The sequence below is a fragment of the Anguilla anguilla genome, chromosome 14, assembly GCF_013347855.1.
Source record: "Anguilla anguilla isolate fAngAng1 chromosome 14, fAngAng1.pri, whole genome shotgun sequence".
Classification (NCBI taxonomy): domain Eukaryota; kingdom Metazoa; phylum Chordata; class Actinopteri; order Anguilliformes; family Anguillidae; genus Anguilla; species Anguilla anguilla.
This window is the reverse complement of record NC_049214.1, coordinates 5,012,613-5,029,377: the sequence shown is the minus strand read 5'-3', so window position 1 is coordinate 5,029,377 and position 16,765 is coordinate 5,012,613. Positions and strand designations below refer to the sequence as shown.

The following is a 16,765-nucleotide window of genomic DNA, read 5'->3' as shown; positions in this document are numbered from 1 at the left end:
TCTCTTGCTCCAGGGGGCCGTAGGAAAGCGGGGTCCCTGGGGACCCGTTGGCCCAAAGGGGCTGGAAGGACCGGAGGGGGGAAAGGGGCTGTCGGGGGAGAAAGGGGAGCCAGGAGAGGAGGTGAGGCCTGGGCTCACTCTGGGCCCCTGGCACGTCGCAGAAAGGCCCCAGTCAAAGCAGGGGGCCTGCTGAGCGGGGTGGGACCCGGGGAGGGTTTGCGAAGCCTGCTGAAGGTCACACGCATCCGCTCATTCTGTTTGTTCTCCTCAGGGGCCGGAGGGTTTGCCAGGGATCAGAGGGCCCCCTGCCCTGCCCGGATTAGAGGTACGGTTAGCCCCCGCTCCCCCCCACCCCCCCCCCAGTCCCAACGGCGCCTTTTCTTTTAGAGGACAGACGGGCGGGCGGGCGGGCGAGGTGCCCGCTGGAGAAAAATCACAGCCGTGTCATTTCATTTCTGCGCTCATTTGACTTAATTCCCGCCTGCCAGCGATTTAATCAGCACCCCTCTGCGTGACACTCCTGTGCTGACTCCGCTTTGCCATTCTCTGCCCGCTGCGATTGCCGTTACCCCCCTTGCACAATAAAACACCGCACAGGCCCGCTCCCACAGCCCTCCTCCCTTAAGGGGATTGTGTTATGAGTCGATACTCATAACACAATCCCGGGGGGGGGGCGGGAGCTGTAGAGCAGAGCTCCTCATACCTGGTCCTGGAGAGCTGCAGGGTCCTGCTGGATTTGTGATTGGCCAATAAGCAGCAAACGGTTCTGGCCACAGGAAATAGGTGAGGTGAGTCAAATGTGTAACCAACCACTTCAGCTGGTTGATTGAATGCTGAGCAACAGAAAACCCAGTAGACCAGGGATCGGCAACTCACGGTCCCAGAGGGCCGAGAACTGCTGCTTTTCCACCCTCCCTTTGCCTGGGAGTCAGGTGTGAAGACAGTCTGGCCAATCAGTAGCACTAATTACCCGGGAGAAAAGAAAACCAGGGCTGGATTTGGATTCAGGGGCCAGTGTTGATAATCCCTGCAGTAGACCCTGTGGCTTTCCAGGATGCCTGGAAGGGGGTGAGGATCACTGTGGTACACGGGTTCGGGAGGTGGCGAGTGATGGGGTGGGATTCGGTTGAGTTCTACCAGAGGCCTTGTGGCCTCAGTGTGCTCCAGGGCATTGAATCTGCGTGTCGTGTCTTCCCCTCAACCCGTAGGGGTCCCCAGGTGAGGCAGGCGCTCGGGGGGCACCAGGACCACCAGGATCCCAGGTCAGCGTGTGGGAATTCATCTCTCGTTGCCGTGGAAACTGCTTCTTAAGAACAGCTGGTTGAGAAAAGCGGTGTAAAATTGGCATCGTTGAGGAGTTGTGGACTGGTCATACTGTTCTCTCTGCTTCTTAACTACAGAAGGTTCCTGATGCTGACAGGAGGTTCTGGGTGTTATATTAGAGTTGTCACTTCCCCTAACGAACTTTCAGAAGATGCATCAAATTGGAATTACTCAGCTTCAACAGTTGAGGGGAAGGACTTTAAATATTAGGAACACAGTGTTGATTATCTTGCCTCAGTCTTATCCAGAAAGGGCCAGTGTGGGTGCAGGCTTTTGTTCCAACCAAGCAGTTACAAACTTGATTCTACCGGTCAAGATCCTTTGCAAAGACTCTAGTGGTTGATTAGTAGAATCAGGTGTGTAACTGCTTGATTGGAACAAAAGCCTGCACCCACACCAGCCCTTTCTGGATAAGATTGAGGACCCCTGATCTAGTGCATCAGTGCACAAACTGTGAGTCGCAACCCCAAGTTTGGGTCGTGGGAGATATCTATTGGGTTGTGAAATCATCAACATTCCCACTGTGCTCTCACCACAAGTCATTTATTTTCAGTGGAGAGAGAGAGAGAGGCAGCCCACGTAACTCCTACTGCACTCTGCCAAACTGCTTATAATCATTGTCCTTGACGCTTTTTGCTTGGCTTGCAAGTTCTTGTTTAGGCCAGCAGTGCACAAACTATAGGTCGGCCAGCCAAACTTAGGTCGGGGGGGGGGGGAGATCTATTTGATCATGGTGGTATTGTGAGGCTCTACAGCAACATCGCAATGCAATTACGCCTTACTATGGAAAAAGGTGTTAGTATGCATCAATGTTATTTATATTCATACAGCTGAATGCTTAATAGAAAAAAAAAAGCGAAAAGCATGGATTGATATATTTTGGTCGTTGCTGAAAGTTGCTGTGCACCCCTGATTTGGTAGATCTAAAGCGGTTGCAGGTTCACATCCCAGGAATGATGCTAGTGTTTCCTAATAGATCAAAGTGCTTTAACCCAACAGTCCTCAGTGTATATTCAGCAGTATATCAAGCGGAGAGAGGAGTTTACTGCGGAATACTAATATCAGCTTCAACCGTACTTTTTGGCTGGACCGCAACAGCGGGGCCGGCCCCTACAAACGCGAATGTCTGTGACTGAGTGAGTGACTGAGTGAGTGATGAAGTTACACCATTGGTCGGCCGAGTTATGAAGTTACACCATTGGTCGGCCGGATCACGTGTGTTAGGTCCAGCCATATACTAAGTTTTGACCTGGTCTTGTTTCTGCTAATTGAACAAAGTGTCATAGCTGTGCTTTACTGACTTGTGACATCACATGTTTTTATTGGCTGTTCTCAGGGTCCCATTGGCGGTCCAGGGCCCGCAGGAAGACAGGGACCAAAGGGAGAAAAGGTAAGAAATGAAATCCTTAAACTTTCATTAGACTTAATAATTTTAATTATGTTCCTCAGTTTTCTTACCCATCTTTTCTGAAACGTGCCATTGCAGATTTATGCCAGATGTCAAACGACAGACCACTTGCATTTAGTCGTTAGTCAAAGTTAAGGGCACCTATTGATTTGAACCCAGGCTGTCAGTCTGAATAATTAGCACATAGATTGAAAAGGCATCTTTGGGGACTCGGGCAGATCTAACCAGCATGCTTTTCAGGGGGAAGATGGAAAAATTGGTCGTCAGGGAAAAACGGGTCACGTTGGACGGAGGGTAAGATGTATCTTCGTTTCTGTTTATTTCATTTTTAAAAACATTTTACCTCTTTAAGGTCTCTCAGCTTAAGGGCTTTTCTAACCACCAGCGTTTATCGACTTCTCATTTTTCTATGTTTGGCTTTTATACGCTTACAATTACGCAGCCCGGGCTACTGTGAACCGCATTGGTGTGCGTTTGTTTATCATTCCGTTTGTATTGATTCCGTTTTCCTCCAGGCCAAATCGGGGAAGGCAGGAATGAGGGGCACGCGAGGACCCAGAGGAGAAAAGGTCAGGTTTTCGAGGGGGGGACACGCTGAGATTACCCGAGCGTGTCCCGTCCACAGTGCAGTACATTCTGGAACATTTTCTTGGTGCAGTTTAACCCATCCATTTTAAATCAACCATGAAAATGTACTCAGTGTTTCTTGGATAAAGGCCATCTTTCCCATTTTATTGTGTTACCAAATAATGAAATACAACTGAGAGAATACATGTGTGTCACAAGGTACAGTTTTTTGTTATTATGAGGGCATTCTTTTTGCTCCACAGCTGAGCTTAAGCTCGGTGTGCAAATACACTATTGAAACATACTGTATTTATATGTTATTTAAAGAATTCATAAGGAAAACATTCTTGTATAAAATGGTTCTCAAGCCCATCAAGGCCAGCAATACCAAGTGAGAGAGACACCCACCACTACACCACATACATTTGTCTACATTATTGGTGCTGTCAGTTAAACCTTAGTTCAGCCTTTCTTTTCTGAGCGTGGTACATTTGTTTTTGTTCTCTCTTTGTTCTCTTCACATCCCAAAGTCTAATCTCAATTTGGTTGAGCATTTAAACACTTTCAGAAATATCAGTGCGGAGGAAGTAAACACGAGTTTACATTTGTAAATCATTTTTTCCTCTCCTCATTTATATTTCTTTCTTTGATGATGCCTGAGGGCATTAGTTATCATGTGGAAGTTGTTTGTCTCTTGTTTTTGCTTTTATATTATTTTATTGGTTTTCCAGGGAGCGAGAGGAGAGCCTGGAGTGATGGGTCCCCCAGGGAGGCAGGGACCTTTCGTAAGTCTGGCCCCGCCTCTGTTGCCATGCAGGGGGACCGGGGGCTTGGTGGACCTTCTACGGTCAATGGGGTAGACCCTCATGGCCATTAGATCATGGAAATATATGAAATACATTTGAACGTGCATGAAAACCAGAAACAATAAGACAGTTTCCCAGCCTACTATAGCAGCCCTTTTACAAAGCTATGGCTGATGCAACTTTGCAGTATGTATTACACATTAATTTTCCATGTTGGAGAGGAGCCTATCGATTATATGATGGGAATATGCTGACACTGATAATTTCTCTCTCTCTGTCTCTCTCTCTTACACTTACTTTCTTACTGTCTTTGATTCTCTCTCTCTCTCTCTGTCTTTTACTCGCACTCTGTCTCTCTCCCTCCCTCTCTCTCTCTCACTCTCACTCTCACTCTCACTCTCACTCTCTCTCTCTCTCTCTCTCTCTCACTCACTTTCTCTCTGTCTTTGACTCGCACTCTGTCTCTCTCTCTCTCTCTCTCTCAGGGTATCCCCGGCTTACGAGGGGAAAATGGGGGTCCTGGTCTGAAAGGGACGGAGGTATGACTGTCCGACGGGTTAAACCAATAGCAACAGCAGCATATACATAATATGGTTCCTGTTTTAGGAGTTTTTATTGCAGCTTTAATCGGCGATCGCGGCGTCGTTCCTGTCAGGTTGTGTCTCTTTCAGAAAGTTGCTCTGTCTCAAACAGGGGGAGAAAGGGACCATGGGCCCACCGGGGCCTCCTGGAGGAGACGGACTGAAGGTACACCTGGAGCTCGGAATAGCTCATGCAGCATCTATGACAGGCTGAGTCTAGTGCCCTGTGACTCCTCAGTGCCAAAGTGTACTGATCTACTATTCCCAGACAGGGGAGTGATGGACTGATGGAGAGGGACAGAGAGTGACAGTTGTGACCCCTAGTGATAATTAATTATGTAAAATTATGAATTTATTCATTTTCTATTTACAGTTTTTGGTTATTTTATTATGTTAATTATTTTGTGACACGTATTTCAGTTTTTGTTCAATGTAATGTTCTTATGTAAAGGTTTGCCAATACAGAATTTTTGAATCAAATCGTATTTGATTGAATTCAGAGAGGGATGGAAGTGATGGAAGACACAGAAGGGAAGTGAGAGGAGAGAGTGAGAGGGAGGCTGCAACCGAGAGTGACAGAGCGAGACAGGGTGTGGAGATAGATTGGGGTGTGGGAAGAGAGAGGAGAGATGGAGAGAGAGAGGGAGAGAGCAGTGTTATTATGGGCCTGACAGACTGAGTGACAGTGAGTGACGCCCTCCCACACAAAACACCTTAAAACTCTCAGCTGTGAAATATGACCTTGCTCTTCAGCTTAATGGCTGTTAATAGCACAGCTGTGGCGGTGTGGTTTAATGGCTGGGGAACAGGGCCCGTAAAGCCAAAGGCTGCGTGCCTGAGTGCTGCCGTGGTGCCCTTGAGCACGCGGTACTTAACCTGGCTTGCCGCAGCGTGATATCCAGCCGTAGAAATGGGTTGCGTGTACGAAAAAATAAGATAAGATTCCGGCTTGGTCAGACGTTCCTACGAACACAGTTGGCAGTGTTCGCGAGTGGGGAAGCCGGTGAGGGTATGAGTACTGATCGCTGCATTAGCGACTCCTACTGTTTGGTCGGGGCGCCTGTTCAGCAGGGAGGGGATCTGGGGGAGATAGCGTGAACCTCCGCACGCGTTACGCTCTCCCAGTGAAACTCCTCGCTGTCAGGTGAAAAGAAGCGGCTGGCGACTCCACATGTATCGGATGGGGAATGTGGTAGTCTACACCCTCCCCAGACCGACAGAGGATAGCGCATCGACCAGGACTGTGATACACACAGGGAATTGGTATAAAATTGGGGAGAACAAAAAAATAAGATGCCCCTTCTGCTTGTGCGAGGTGATGACTGTGTTTTGGCGGCTGACAGTTTGTGCTCATTTCAGGGCACCCAGGGTTCTCTGGGGGAATCGGGCCCACCGGGACAGAAGGGAGACCAGGTAACACAGCACTCCTTCAACAGCTGTATACAGTTATATGTCTCAAAGGTCTCTCTCTCTCTCTCACTTGGCTCTAACTGTCTACCTTTATTTTTGTGCCAAAACGGTTTTGGAAACAGACTGTCACACGGTGCTGGACATTTACCAGGGAATATAAAATAGAAAAAAAAAAAACTATAAATGGAGCAATTTTGGGAAAAATTCCCCAACCCCTTTATAAAGACAGTCGAGCATTTAAAGCCGTCCGTAAACACAAAAGAAATATTGGAGAAATCGGGCCTGAACTTTCATGGGTGACTGTGATGAACAGCTCTATTCGCCGTTTGCGAGACCAGTGCTTATGAACGATGTTGAAGGCTATGATTAAGCAGTCAGTTCCACCGCCAGATGTATTCCCAGAATGCAATATACGGTCCCGTCCGTACAGCGCTATCGTTTCCGAGCTTGGCTCGTATATTTACTCTGTCAAAATGGCGAGACGGAGGCTTCGGTGAACCGAACGCGTGGACGCACGCGGCGCTAGGTGCTAATCGAAACGGCGGCGCGGACTGGAAAACTTATCGTAACCTCGGGTTGGCTGCCCTCGCTCAGAATTCTGGGATTGAACTTCACGGTCGGTGACGCGTTTCAAAGGCCACCGTGGCGAGGGGGGGGTGACGTATCGAAATGCCACGGTCTCATGCTTCCCCGGCGACCCCGTTAAATCCTGGGAGAGAGGCCGCGTGTGGGCTCTGCAGAACGAACGCAGAGGGGGGGGGCGGGGGGGGGGGGCGGCACGTCGACCTGCGGCACTGCGCTAAGGCGTGCCCCGCGTTGTGGTACGGAATCCTGATGGTGCCAATGCGGCACAGGGCACAGGGCACTGGGCACCGTTCGCTTGCAGTGTTGCCCAGGAATGAGGGTGTTAGTCAGTGAGTGGCTACGTAGCTACTGGCCCTGGAACATTACAGAAGCAGCAGCTGGCTGTGTGCTCCCCGGAGGAGAGAGTGTGCTGCTCCCCCATGCCCTCCACCCCCCACACCTCCCCGCCCCTCCATTGCCCTCGAATCAACACAGGACGTTGTGGCAAAGAGATGCTCTTGTAAGTACAATGGGGCACTCCAGATAGAGCGAAAGAGGATAAGTATGTTTGAAAACCAGGAGGTGAGGATAATTGGCGGTGGCTCTCAGGACAGAGCTGAGTGCAGTGCGGCTCTTATACTGTTGTTTGTCTTTCCACAGGGACACATCGGTCCCATCGGGACACGTGGGGACCCTGGAATGCCCGGACTACCTGTAAGTCCCCCCCACCCCCCCCCCTCCCCATCTCAGGCCGCCTCCTCCTCTTTCAGCTGCTTCCTCCTCCTCCTCCCTCCCGGTGATATCCTCCTTTAAGCGCCCTGTGAAATGGCTATTGATTTTCTCCGAGGACGGAGCCATTTATCAGGCCCGTTACCCGGGGAAACGCATTAGGTCACCAGCCCGGAGTCAGCGCCTTGGCAGTAATCCACCGGACTCTCCAGTGGACTTGAGTAACTGACCTCAGGAGAGCTGTTTTAACCCCTCTTCTTCCTCTTCCACCAGACCATGGCGTACATTCTTTTTTTCTTTTCTTTTTCGTTTTTTAAAGCGAGGGGAGACTGGACGAGGGATAGTGCGACCTCGAGGCAGGGGAAGGAAATGAGGTCGCTGTAGATCTGTATGTGATGTGACAGCTGAATCCAGGAGCAGCCTATAAGGCGCTGAGCTGAGCTGGGCTGAATATGAGATTTGGTGGGGGGTAGAAACAGAATACAGCTCTGAATCCTGTCTTGTTTTTCTTCCCACAGGGATTGTTTGGAGAAAAGGTACGTTAAAAGCGCATCCACTGTTTCAGGGTAGGATTTGTTTATCTGGGGCAAAGCAATCCGTAGGCTGTAAAGCTGGTACACTGCGATTTTTGTGTAGTCGCGTCTACATATTGAGGCAAACATAGTGGCATTGTTCCATCAGTAGTATGAGAATGGATATTACATTAATGTGCCAGCCTGTGGCCACTGGCAGTACCCTATATCAACGTGAGCCACTGAGAGGCCATTGGCACCAAGCATACTTACTAAAGTTCACTTCCTGTATTCTTTTTGCCTCAGTGCATTTTGGGAGTTGGAGTAGCTCTGGGGAACTGGCATCAATTGTAAAGCGCTTTGGATAAAAGCGCTATATAAATGCAGTCCATTTACCATTTAACTTCAGTGCAGTGTATGGTTACATGAACCAGGGCAAAAGCACAAGATCAATTGAAATAAGGTCTCGGCGTGTGGAGTAGCTAGCGTCAGTTGGACCACATGCCTTTTAGTGGAAGTGCATTTGCAGGCTGAACGCTGGTTGCGTGAATGCCTGGTTTCCTCGGCCTGTCCAAAAGGCATCAGATGAAATTGCATTTTGTGGAATGGGGGGCCTTTCATGCTTAATGCTTCCTTTTTAAAATGTCATTTCACAGGGACTGAAAGGGTTTGAAGGACTGCCAGGACCAGCTGGGCCGATGGGGCTGCCTGTTAGTATCTGTGATAAGCCCATTCACACACGCCGTGACATCACAAAGGACCCAGCTGTGGTCCATCTGTAGGCAAAGATACTGTATTAGAATTTAATACGACGGTGTACACACATTTTACCTTGTATATTCTTTCCATGTAGTCCTGAACTAAAAAATTATGTTGTTGGAATTCCTTAGGCACACTAGGCTGCATAGCAACTAGACCTTAGCCAAAAATAGGAGGAAATACAGACAATTTTTCCTCCTGAATTTTTGGAGTGTGTTTCTTTTGTTCTACCAAAGAAGTTTCAAAATCTACAGTCCAATAGTCTGTAAACTGCATTATGTTTACAGGCTGTCATTGTAAACCACTATATGTTCAATGATAAAATGGCCTTTTTAAATACTGTATAATTCTTTACCTCCCTGGTCTATTATTGCTGCTGGAGATATGGATGATGTTCATCACTGACACGTTACATGAACGTTTTTGTTTGAATTTTTTTTTTCGTCTGGCATGTTTCAGGGGCCACCTGGTCCCCCAGGTCCACCGGGGCCCGCAGTGAACCTCACACTGACAAAGCTAAAGGTGAGTTACCCCCGTTCAGAAAACTGTCACATAATTTACCAGACTGCATTGGCGCACTGTTCAATTACACAAGACCAGGTCAAAACCTAGTGTATGGCTGGACCTAACACATGTGATCCGGCCGACCAATGGTGCAACTTCATCACTCACTCACTCACTCAGTCACAGACATTTGCGTTGGTAGGGCTGGCCCTGCTGCTACAGTCCAGCCAAAAATGGTGTTTTTTTTTTTTTAGTTCAGACTTCTTCCACACTAAAGAGTGATTCGATGCGGTCATTTTTAGTTAATGATGTCCTCCACACCACCCTTGCTGTCAGCTTACGACTTTTAATGTCTCCTACATGTTCCTTTAAGCTTTCCCTGAGGGGAAAAAACACATCAGAAAACATGTATTATGGTGGGTGTTTGGTGCCCCAATAAACATACTTTTTAACGCTGTAGCATGCTAAAGAATGATTCTCAATTTTTTTTTTTTGCTATTACAACAAAGCATTTTATAAACCGCTTTTCGCTTGTGCCAAAAGGAAGACATCGTAATCTGGACCTCAACGTGATTTATGGGCTTTTTGTTATTAACTGGCCAGTGTTGAGTGCATAATGTATACTGTTGCTAATTCATCTAGCGAGCAGCTACACATTCTAGCTATGTGTTTGTGTATGTATGACTTTGCTTGCTCCATAGCACGCTGGGTATTAGTTACATTTATTTCTCTTCATATTGATAGTAGGTCATTGCCTGCTCCAAGTCCCGAAAGCAAAACTACCTATAATTTTTCATTTTTGACACTTTAAGCCGAGAGCACTGTAGTGTTTTCAGTTAAAACAGTTACAGGCTTAATTAAAAACAGAAGAGATGGTTATATAAGCTAAATGTGAATGGATGGATGTGCCATACATTATTGGGAAAAGCTGGCAGTTGATTGGTTCCCCTCTGGGCCAGGCTCAGTATTCCAGGTCCTTGGAGACCAGCAGAGTATAGTCACATCCATGCATGCAGCATGCTGTCTCTGTCCTACCATGGCAATCTCCTACCGATTTCTATTCAGTAACTGTAAATCCTGTCCTTAAATCTATTTGGAATACATAGTGGAGTTCATGTAAATAAGTGTATTGTCATTTTTTATTGCTGTACTTTTATATCGTTATACTTTTTGGGTGACCGTAAGCACAAAGGATTATTATTATTATTATTATTATTATTATTATTATGAATAATAAATTTTGTGCAGTTATGCAGTGCAAAAGCGCTTCCCAGGCACCTTCAAACAGAGTGGAAAAATGAATTAAAACGGAACATGTCCCTAGTAAAAAAAAAGGCACAGAGGGCCCGATTTGGCCCTGGGGCCACAGTTTTTATAGTTAATAAAAGCCTTTATAGTTCTTGAGGCCCCTGCTCTAAAGGCAATGTAGATGCACTGAGCAGACTCCCTCCCTGTGTGTGTCCCCCTCTCCCAGGAGCTGACGTATGTGTCGGACAGGCCCGATTACCCGCTGATCCAGTCGCTGCTCGACTCGCTGCAGCGGGACCTGCGGCTGCTCGTGGACCCGCCCGACGGCACCAAGGAGCGCCCGGCCGCCACCTGCCTGGAGCTGTGGCTGTGCCGGCCCGACTTCCCCAGCGGTCAGAACCCCGCGGGCGTGCCCGCGCACGTGCCCGTCCACCCTCACGGTCACGCTCCAGCGTCTTATCGTGCGTCGCTGGGTCTGGAGCTCAACCGAGCCCGCGACACTCTACATCACTGGCTCCCAGCTTATGGGTTCCCGTGACCCACTTAACAAGTGAAATCATTTACATTTATATTACATTTAGGCGTTTAGTAGATACTTTTCATCCAGATCAACTGACAGTTTTTTTTTTTTTTTTTTTTTTTTTTTTTTAAACATACTGTCCCATTTGTGCAGCTTAATAAGATGCCGCAGCAGCTGCAGAGGACATTTCTCTGTGACCCATCCCTGTGTTAACATCTCGCCTGACTTGTTCGCAAATGAAGTTAAAATACAAATGTGTGTCAAAACAACTGAAGCGAGTTCACTGTTTAATATTATTGGTGTAGTAGTGGAAGGTGTATTATATACATGAAATGTTGTCATGTGGCTAGAGAAGTAAACTTTCAGCTTACATTTATCTCTGCAGAGCAGTAGTTCCCAGTTGGGTTGATGCCTGATATCAGGACAAGCCTTGACCCACCCAAAGGTGCTCACCCACTATTTGGGAAGCACTGCTCTACAGGGTGTGGTGGGGAGGGACCACGGGGGTCACAAACCCAGGCCCGGGGCTTCCCAGTGTAGGATGCACACAGTGCTTCCCTTCCAACCACGGTTCCAGTTCCAGTTCCAGTTTAGCAAGCTTTGATTGTTCGTGACTGGACACTGAGGGTGATTTACGGTTTACTGAGGATTGAAGGCCGCAACTGGATGGTAATGTTATGAGGAACAAATGTCCCATATTAATTTAAGGGCTTTGTAATCAGTCATGACAGTTTTCAGATAAGTAATGCGTTCATTTCTGTAATGTGCCTCCTGGACCCAGGGCACCTCATTTTTTTCGATTGAGGTTATATTTCATTTTTAATTGATGAATTGATGGACTGACGGGTGAAATCTCAGCAAAGGCTGCATCTGGAGCCATGAAAGATGTTTTACGCCCCATTTGAAGAAAAAAAAAAAAGTTCCATCATCACACTGCACTGTAATTTGCTGTGTATTATGTCACAATTTTGTGTGCACAAACATTCCGTTTAAATTATGATGTCGTACACGGGTTCTGCACACCTGACCAGAGCGGTCTTGTCTTTTCCAGGGATGTATTACATCGACCCAAACCTCGGCAGCCCAGCGGACGCTCTCCTGGTGCACTGTAACTTCACCACAGCCGGGGGGCAGACCTGCGTGTCCCCCAGGAACGAACAGGTACAGGTGCAGGCACCTCAGGGTCGCACAGGGCCAGTCCACGGAGAAACTGCCATTTAGGTTTACATAACACGAATCACTTCAGAGCTGACCCGTTACGTCCGTTATGCTGTTTCCGGATTTAAGGCACCGCACCCCTAGTGCCTTAAAGCGCCTACTCATTCCCAGAAAATTCCCCGTTTGGAGTTTATGCTAATCTGAGAGTCTGAAGCTGAACGTGCAGCGTTAAAGCACACGCTAATGAACCGTCGTCTCAAAGGCATGACATCAGAGTGCCGTGACGTGTCCAGATTTGCATACATTTTTTTTTTTAAAAACATGCCGTTCGGTAATTTTCTTTTGCTCTTGTCTTACCCCACCGTAAGGGAGGCAGGGGGTGTATTTGCATTTACAAATAGCCTCGCATTACCGATACCCGGCTTCTCGAGTGCGCTAATCCTGTCTGCCTGCAGGTGCCCATTAAAGCGTGGCTGAAGGACTCTGGAGCTGAAAGCTCTTTCCATTGGCTGAGCACGCTGGAGAGGGGCTTCCAGGTGGGCTCTCCAAACCTCTAGAGCTGCGTTCAGAATAAGAAACTGCTTTACAAAGCTGAGATGGGTGTGTCGAATATGTGGCTGTAGATTTCTGTGTTCGTGGCTTCTGATAGGGCGATTGTGTACATTTTCAGGCTTATTCTTAAATGTGTTATTTGCTGCTTTCGGATATATACCCTGGCATGCCCCTTAAACAGGAGAAAAGATAATATTTTCACAAAATGTTCCAAAGCGTTAGGAGAACTTAGCGTTCAAGTTGAAACCATAACAAAAATGGTCTGCATCTTGCAATGCCCCCTGGGATTTAGAATCCTCAGATGTCGTCCTCCTCTCGGTGATCTGCTGCCTTTCTCTGAAAAAAACCCCTCTCATTTCCCCTCTGTCCTTTCCTGACCTGTCCTGACCCGTCCCGTCCCGTCCCGTCCCAGTTTGAGTACCCAGGCGCCAGTGTGGTCCAGATGAGGTTCCTCCGGCTGAACAGCCGTTCGGCCACGCAGAGAGTGACGTTCTCCTGTCGCCATGGGAGCAGGCTGGGGCCGAGGGAGAGAGACGTCAAATTCCTGGCCAACACACGGAGGCAGAGTTTCTTGGGCACGCTGAGAGACTGCGTGGTGCGTTTTCCTACCAATCGTTTTTCATTTAATGACTTTGAATTTTAAAATCAGTTTATTCATACATATTTATTGGATTTGTTTCTGCCAAATAGAACACAGAAACCATAGAGGGCAGAGGTTTTGTGTTATGGAGATGAAACCTATCACGCTATCCGGTTAATTTGAGAATAAATACTGCAAATACTTCTGAATTCAACCACACAACAAGATAATAGGGCGTCTTAATGTGATTGGTGGTTATGTCTTATAAAAAAGGAAGATGCCCAATGCGCTTCAAGCCGGCTAAATAAAGGAGGACTAATTAGGTGCTCAACAGCCAGGACGGTCAAACTATAGAGAAAAACTCCTTACCTGGACAACGTCAGTCTCCCCTGATTCATTAAACAGTGTCTTGCCCCAAGCTCAGTGTGCTTCAGCATTCCTTATTTCAGGCTAGTCCCTGAGAAGTTGTCCAGATGAGTCCTCCTCTATAAATTATTATTATTATTATTATTATTACTAATAATAATAATAATAATAAGTTACAATAGTTAATACTAATAATAATTTTATGTATGTATTTATTTATCAGGGACAATAAATAGTCAAATTGATGTGTTGTACACAAAATAGCCAAAAGGCTGCTTTTCATTGGTTGACCCAGTGAAAGGTCTTCATTGGATATGAGTAATTAAAGCTACTGGCTTTGCATTGGATATTACTGAAAGTCACTTAAGCAGATCAATTGTCTCACTAAGCAGCAGCGTTGTGGATAATAACAGTGTCTCGGTGTGCAAGCTGGGTAATTAAGCAGCTTTTCAGCCCGGACCCGGGTCGATGATACGTTTGTGGCTGTTGTTCCTTGTTGATGGCACAGCAGCCCGTGGAAGAAGGGGATTCTGGGCCGCAGCAGTCCACATTTCAGTTCGATGAGCTGGACCTGCTCCCGATCCGGGACCTGGCGGTGTTTGGCAGCAGCGACCTCACGCAGGAGTTCGGCTTCACCATCGGGCCAGTGTGCTTCAGCTAAGGAGGGGTCCCCCTTCCCAACACCCCGTCAACATCACCACCACCCCCAACGCCCTCTCTCCCCCCACCACACACACCTCTCCTTACAAGTGGGGCCCACATGCCACTGCAGACTGGACCAGGAGAAGCCAGAAGAATGAGGAAAAAAAGGGAATCTCTACTCCTCTGTCCCACAATTCCTTGTTTTCCGTTGATCACCAGAGAGAGGTAGCTGCACTAGCAGGACCATGCTCTCCCGCGTTTCTCATGGTTTACAGAGGCAGACCCGGCTCCGCGTTTTACTCGTATTTAAGACTCCCTGTGAGAGTGGCAACATCTCCAGAAATGGGTTCTCCAGAAGGACTACCTTGTTTTTTCCCGTTTGAATTTCCTGTTTGTGTTTACAGAGACATTTATATTGAAACATTTTGTTAATTTATATATTTTATGTTTTTCGGTTTGTTTTCATATATAATGGTACTTTTTTTATTGTTAATCCAGGTTTTTTTTAAATAGCAGTGGTATAAATACTGTACAGTCATTTTATTTGATTTTTTTAACTCGATCAGCTCACGATGACTTTAATGCTCAAGTGTTCGAGGCCCTGAGAGCTGTTGCTAATAGTATGGCAGACTTTTCTTGCACAACTTCAACAATGTGTTCCTGTGCAGAACACAGCTAATATTCTCTCAGATGGGCTCACAAAGCACTACTACTACCTCCCTTAAGGGTTGTTGGTTAGTTGAATCTCTCAGTAAACTGACTTAAAATTTTAAAATCTCATGTGTAACAAACTGGTGCCCGACCTGTTTTTTTTTCAGTTCACTTTAAACGGTAAGTGTGGTGGATTAACCTTTACCCTGATGCTAAAATGAGAATGAGCACCCGGCCTCATACTGAAATATGCGTTCTGGCAGCTGATTCCCTACCTGATAGGAACCCAATTCATGTTGCTGACATTCGCAGGAGCGGAGAGGAATTTTTTATGTTCCCCTCTTTCCAGCGACAGTTGATATGGGGATATATGAATTTGAAAACCGACCGGAGGATGTGCAAATCCATACGCAGCACATTCCGAATTCCCAGCAAGCAGCTTCACAAGGGCATCCAGACTTAGGGAGGCTGATAAAGGGCGACATAGCTCAGGAGGTAAGACCGATTGTCTGGCAGTCGGAGGGTTGCCAGTTCAAACCCTGCCCTGGGCGTGTCGAAGTGTCCTTGAGCAAGACACCTAACCCCTAACTGCTCTGGCGAATGAGAGGCATCAATTGTAAAGCGCTTTGGATAAAAGCGCTATATAAATGCAGTCCATTTACCATAAAGCAGTCTGCTTGACCTTTCAGAAAGGCACGTTAAGTTGGTGCTTTGTAGTATTCAAAGACTGTGGGTAGACGATGGAGATCTCAGGTTAAACAACTTAAGCTGTTAAACAAATGCACATTAAAAATTAATAAATAACATCAGCTGTGTACAACAATAACAAAATTTGCAACAATATGAACATGTTACACTTCAGCAAAGAAAGGGCTTGAATCTTTTGTGTTTGTACTGCAGGGTATTGCGTATTTGTTTCAAATATGTTGACACGTTTCTCCTTTGTGAACTGACCAACAATGCCCTTACTGTAGACTTCAGGGAGTCGTGAAGCAAGTACCTACAGTGCCATCTTCAGCCTCCTGTCCATCACGGCTAACCAAAGACACACATCTCGGCGTCTCCTGCTAAAATTGCTGTAGTCAGTGCAGTCGTGTACTGAACATGAATACCTGTACCTTGCAAAATAATGCTCTTAAATGCTACAGGTGATGTGCAGGTAATTTTGCTTTTGCTTGTTGAATATGTGTTCAGTGATCTCTTTTGCCTACAGTGCTGTTTATGTAACGTACATGAATAAGATCAGTAACTATTCCACAGTCATTTTTTACCAGTCGTGTGCCCAAGGTTAGCCTTTTGGTACATTGTTGCATAGCTTCAGTGAACTTTCACATCAAGCCCCAGTACACATTATGGGAACATATCAATTTTAAATATGGTTGACTTAGCTGGCTGAGACTAATCCATTGGTGCTATACCTGATACAGCAAATGTTTTTTTCCCAGTCATTGTTTTTGTATTATTAGCGTACTTGTTGCAATATTTTTTTATTAAATGATATGCTGGTCATTTGTTTTAGTTTTATGAGTGGTTCACCCTTGAAATCACAGCAGTGTATCAGATCAATAAACAATTACTTTATTCAGTTGGTTTGTTTTCATGTTGGATATCTCCCGATACTTTGTACTTTGTGACAGAATGAACATGCTTAGAATCCTAAACTAGCCAATGAGCACACAATTAAGACCAGATTCTTGATTTTACATCTCCTAGCCTTGCATTCTTTGCACAAGTAAATCAGTACATACAATAAAGTTCATAGATAATGAGGATTATTTACAGTAAGGTTGATTCTGAAATGTACTATTTACAACTTGTTTTAGATTTCTGCTCTATTGTCCCACATAATTTGGCAATTCGATTTAAAGTTAGCTGTTCCCAGAAC

General features: G+C 46.4%; 1 protein-coding gene across 1 annotated transcript in view; it reads left to right on the top strand.

Moving 5' to 3' along the window:
* Window positions 1-16,465, top strand: part of si:ch211-196i2.1 (collagen alpha-1(I) chain) — a 129,075-nt gene extending 112,610 nt beyond the window's left edge. Inside the window, exons 50-68 of the mRNA XM_035391561.1 lie at window positions 14-121; window positions 272-325; window positions 1,209-1,262; window positions 2,660-2,713; window positions 2,972-3,025; window positions 3,247-3,300; window positions 4,030-4,083; window positions 4,590-4,643; window positions 4,798-4,851; window positions 6,045-6,098; window positions 7,320-7,373; window positions 7,907-7,924; window positions 8,557-8,610; window positions 9,119-9,181; window positions 10,638-10,803; window positions 11,983-12,092; window positions 12,545-12,625; window positions 13,054-13,236; window positions 14,096-16,465. Coding sequence (XP_035247452.1) covers window positions 14-121; window positions 272-325; window positions 1,209-1,262; window positions 2,660-2,713; window positions 2,972-3,025; window positions 3,247-3,300; window positions 4,030-4,083; window positions 4,590-4,643; window positions 4,798-4,851; window positions 6,045-6,098; window positions 7,320-7,373; window positions 7,907-7,924; window positions 8,557-8,610; window positions 9,119-9,181; window positions 10,638-10,803; window positions 11,983-12,092; window positions 12,545-12,625; window positions 13,054-13,236; window positions 14,096-14,248 — 1,476 coding nt within the window. The 3' untranslated portion in view covers window positions 14,249-16,465. The remainder of the gene's footprint in view (window positions 1-13; window positions 122-271; window positions 326-1,208; window positions 1,263-2,659; window positions 2,714-2,971; window positions 3,026-3,246; window positions 3,301-4,029; window positions 4,084-4,589; window positions 4,644-4,797; window positions 4,852-6,044; window positions 6,099-7,319; window positions 7,374-7,906; window positions 7,925-8,556; window positions 8,611-9,118; window positions 9,182-10,637; window positions 10,804-11,982; window positions 12,093-12,544; window positions 12,626-13,053; window positions 13,237-14,095) is intronic.
* The last annotated feature ends 300 nt before the right edge of the window (window positions 16,466-16,765 follow it).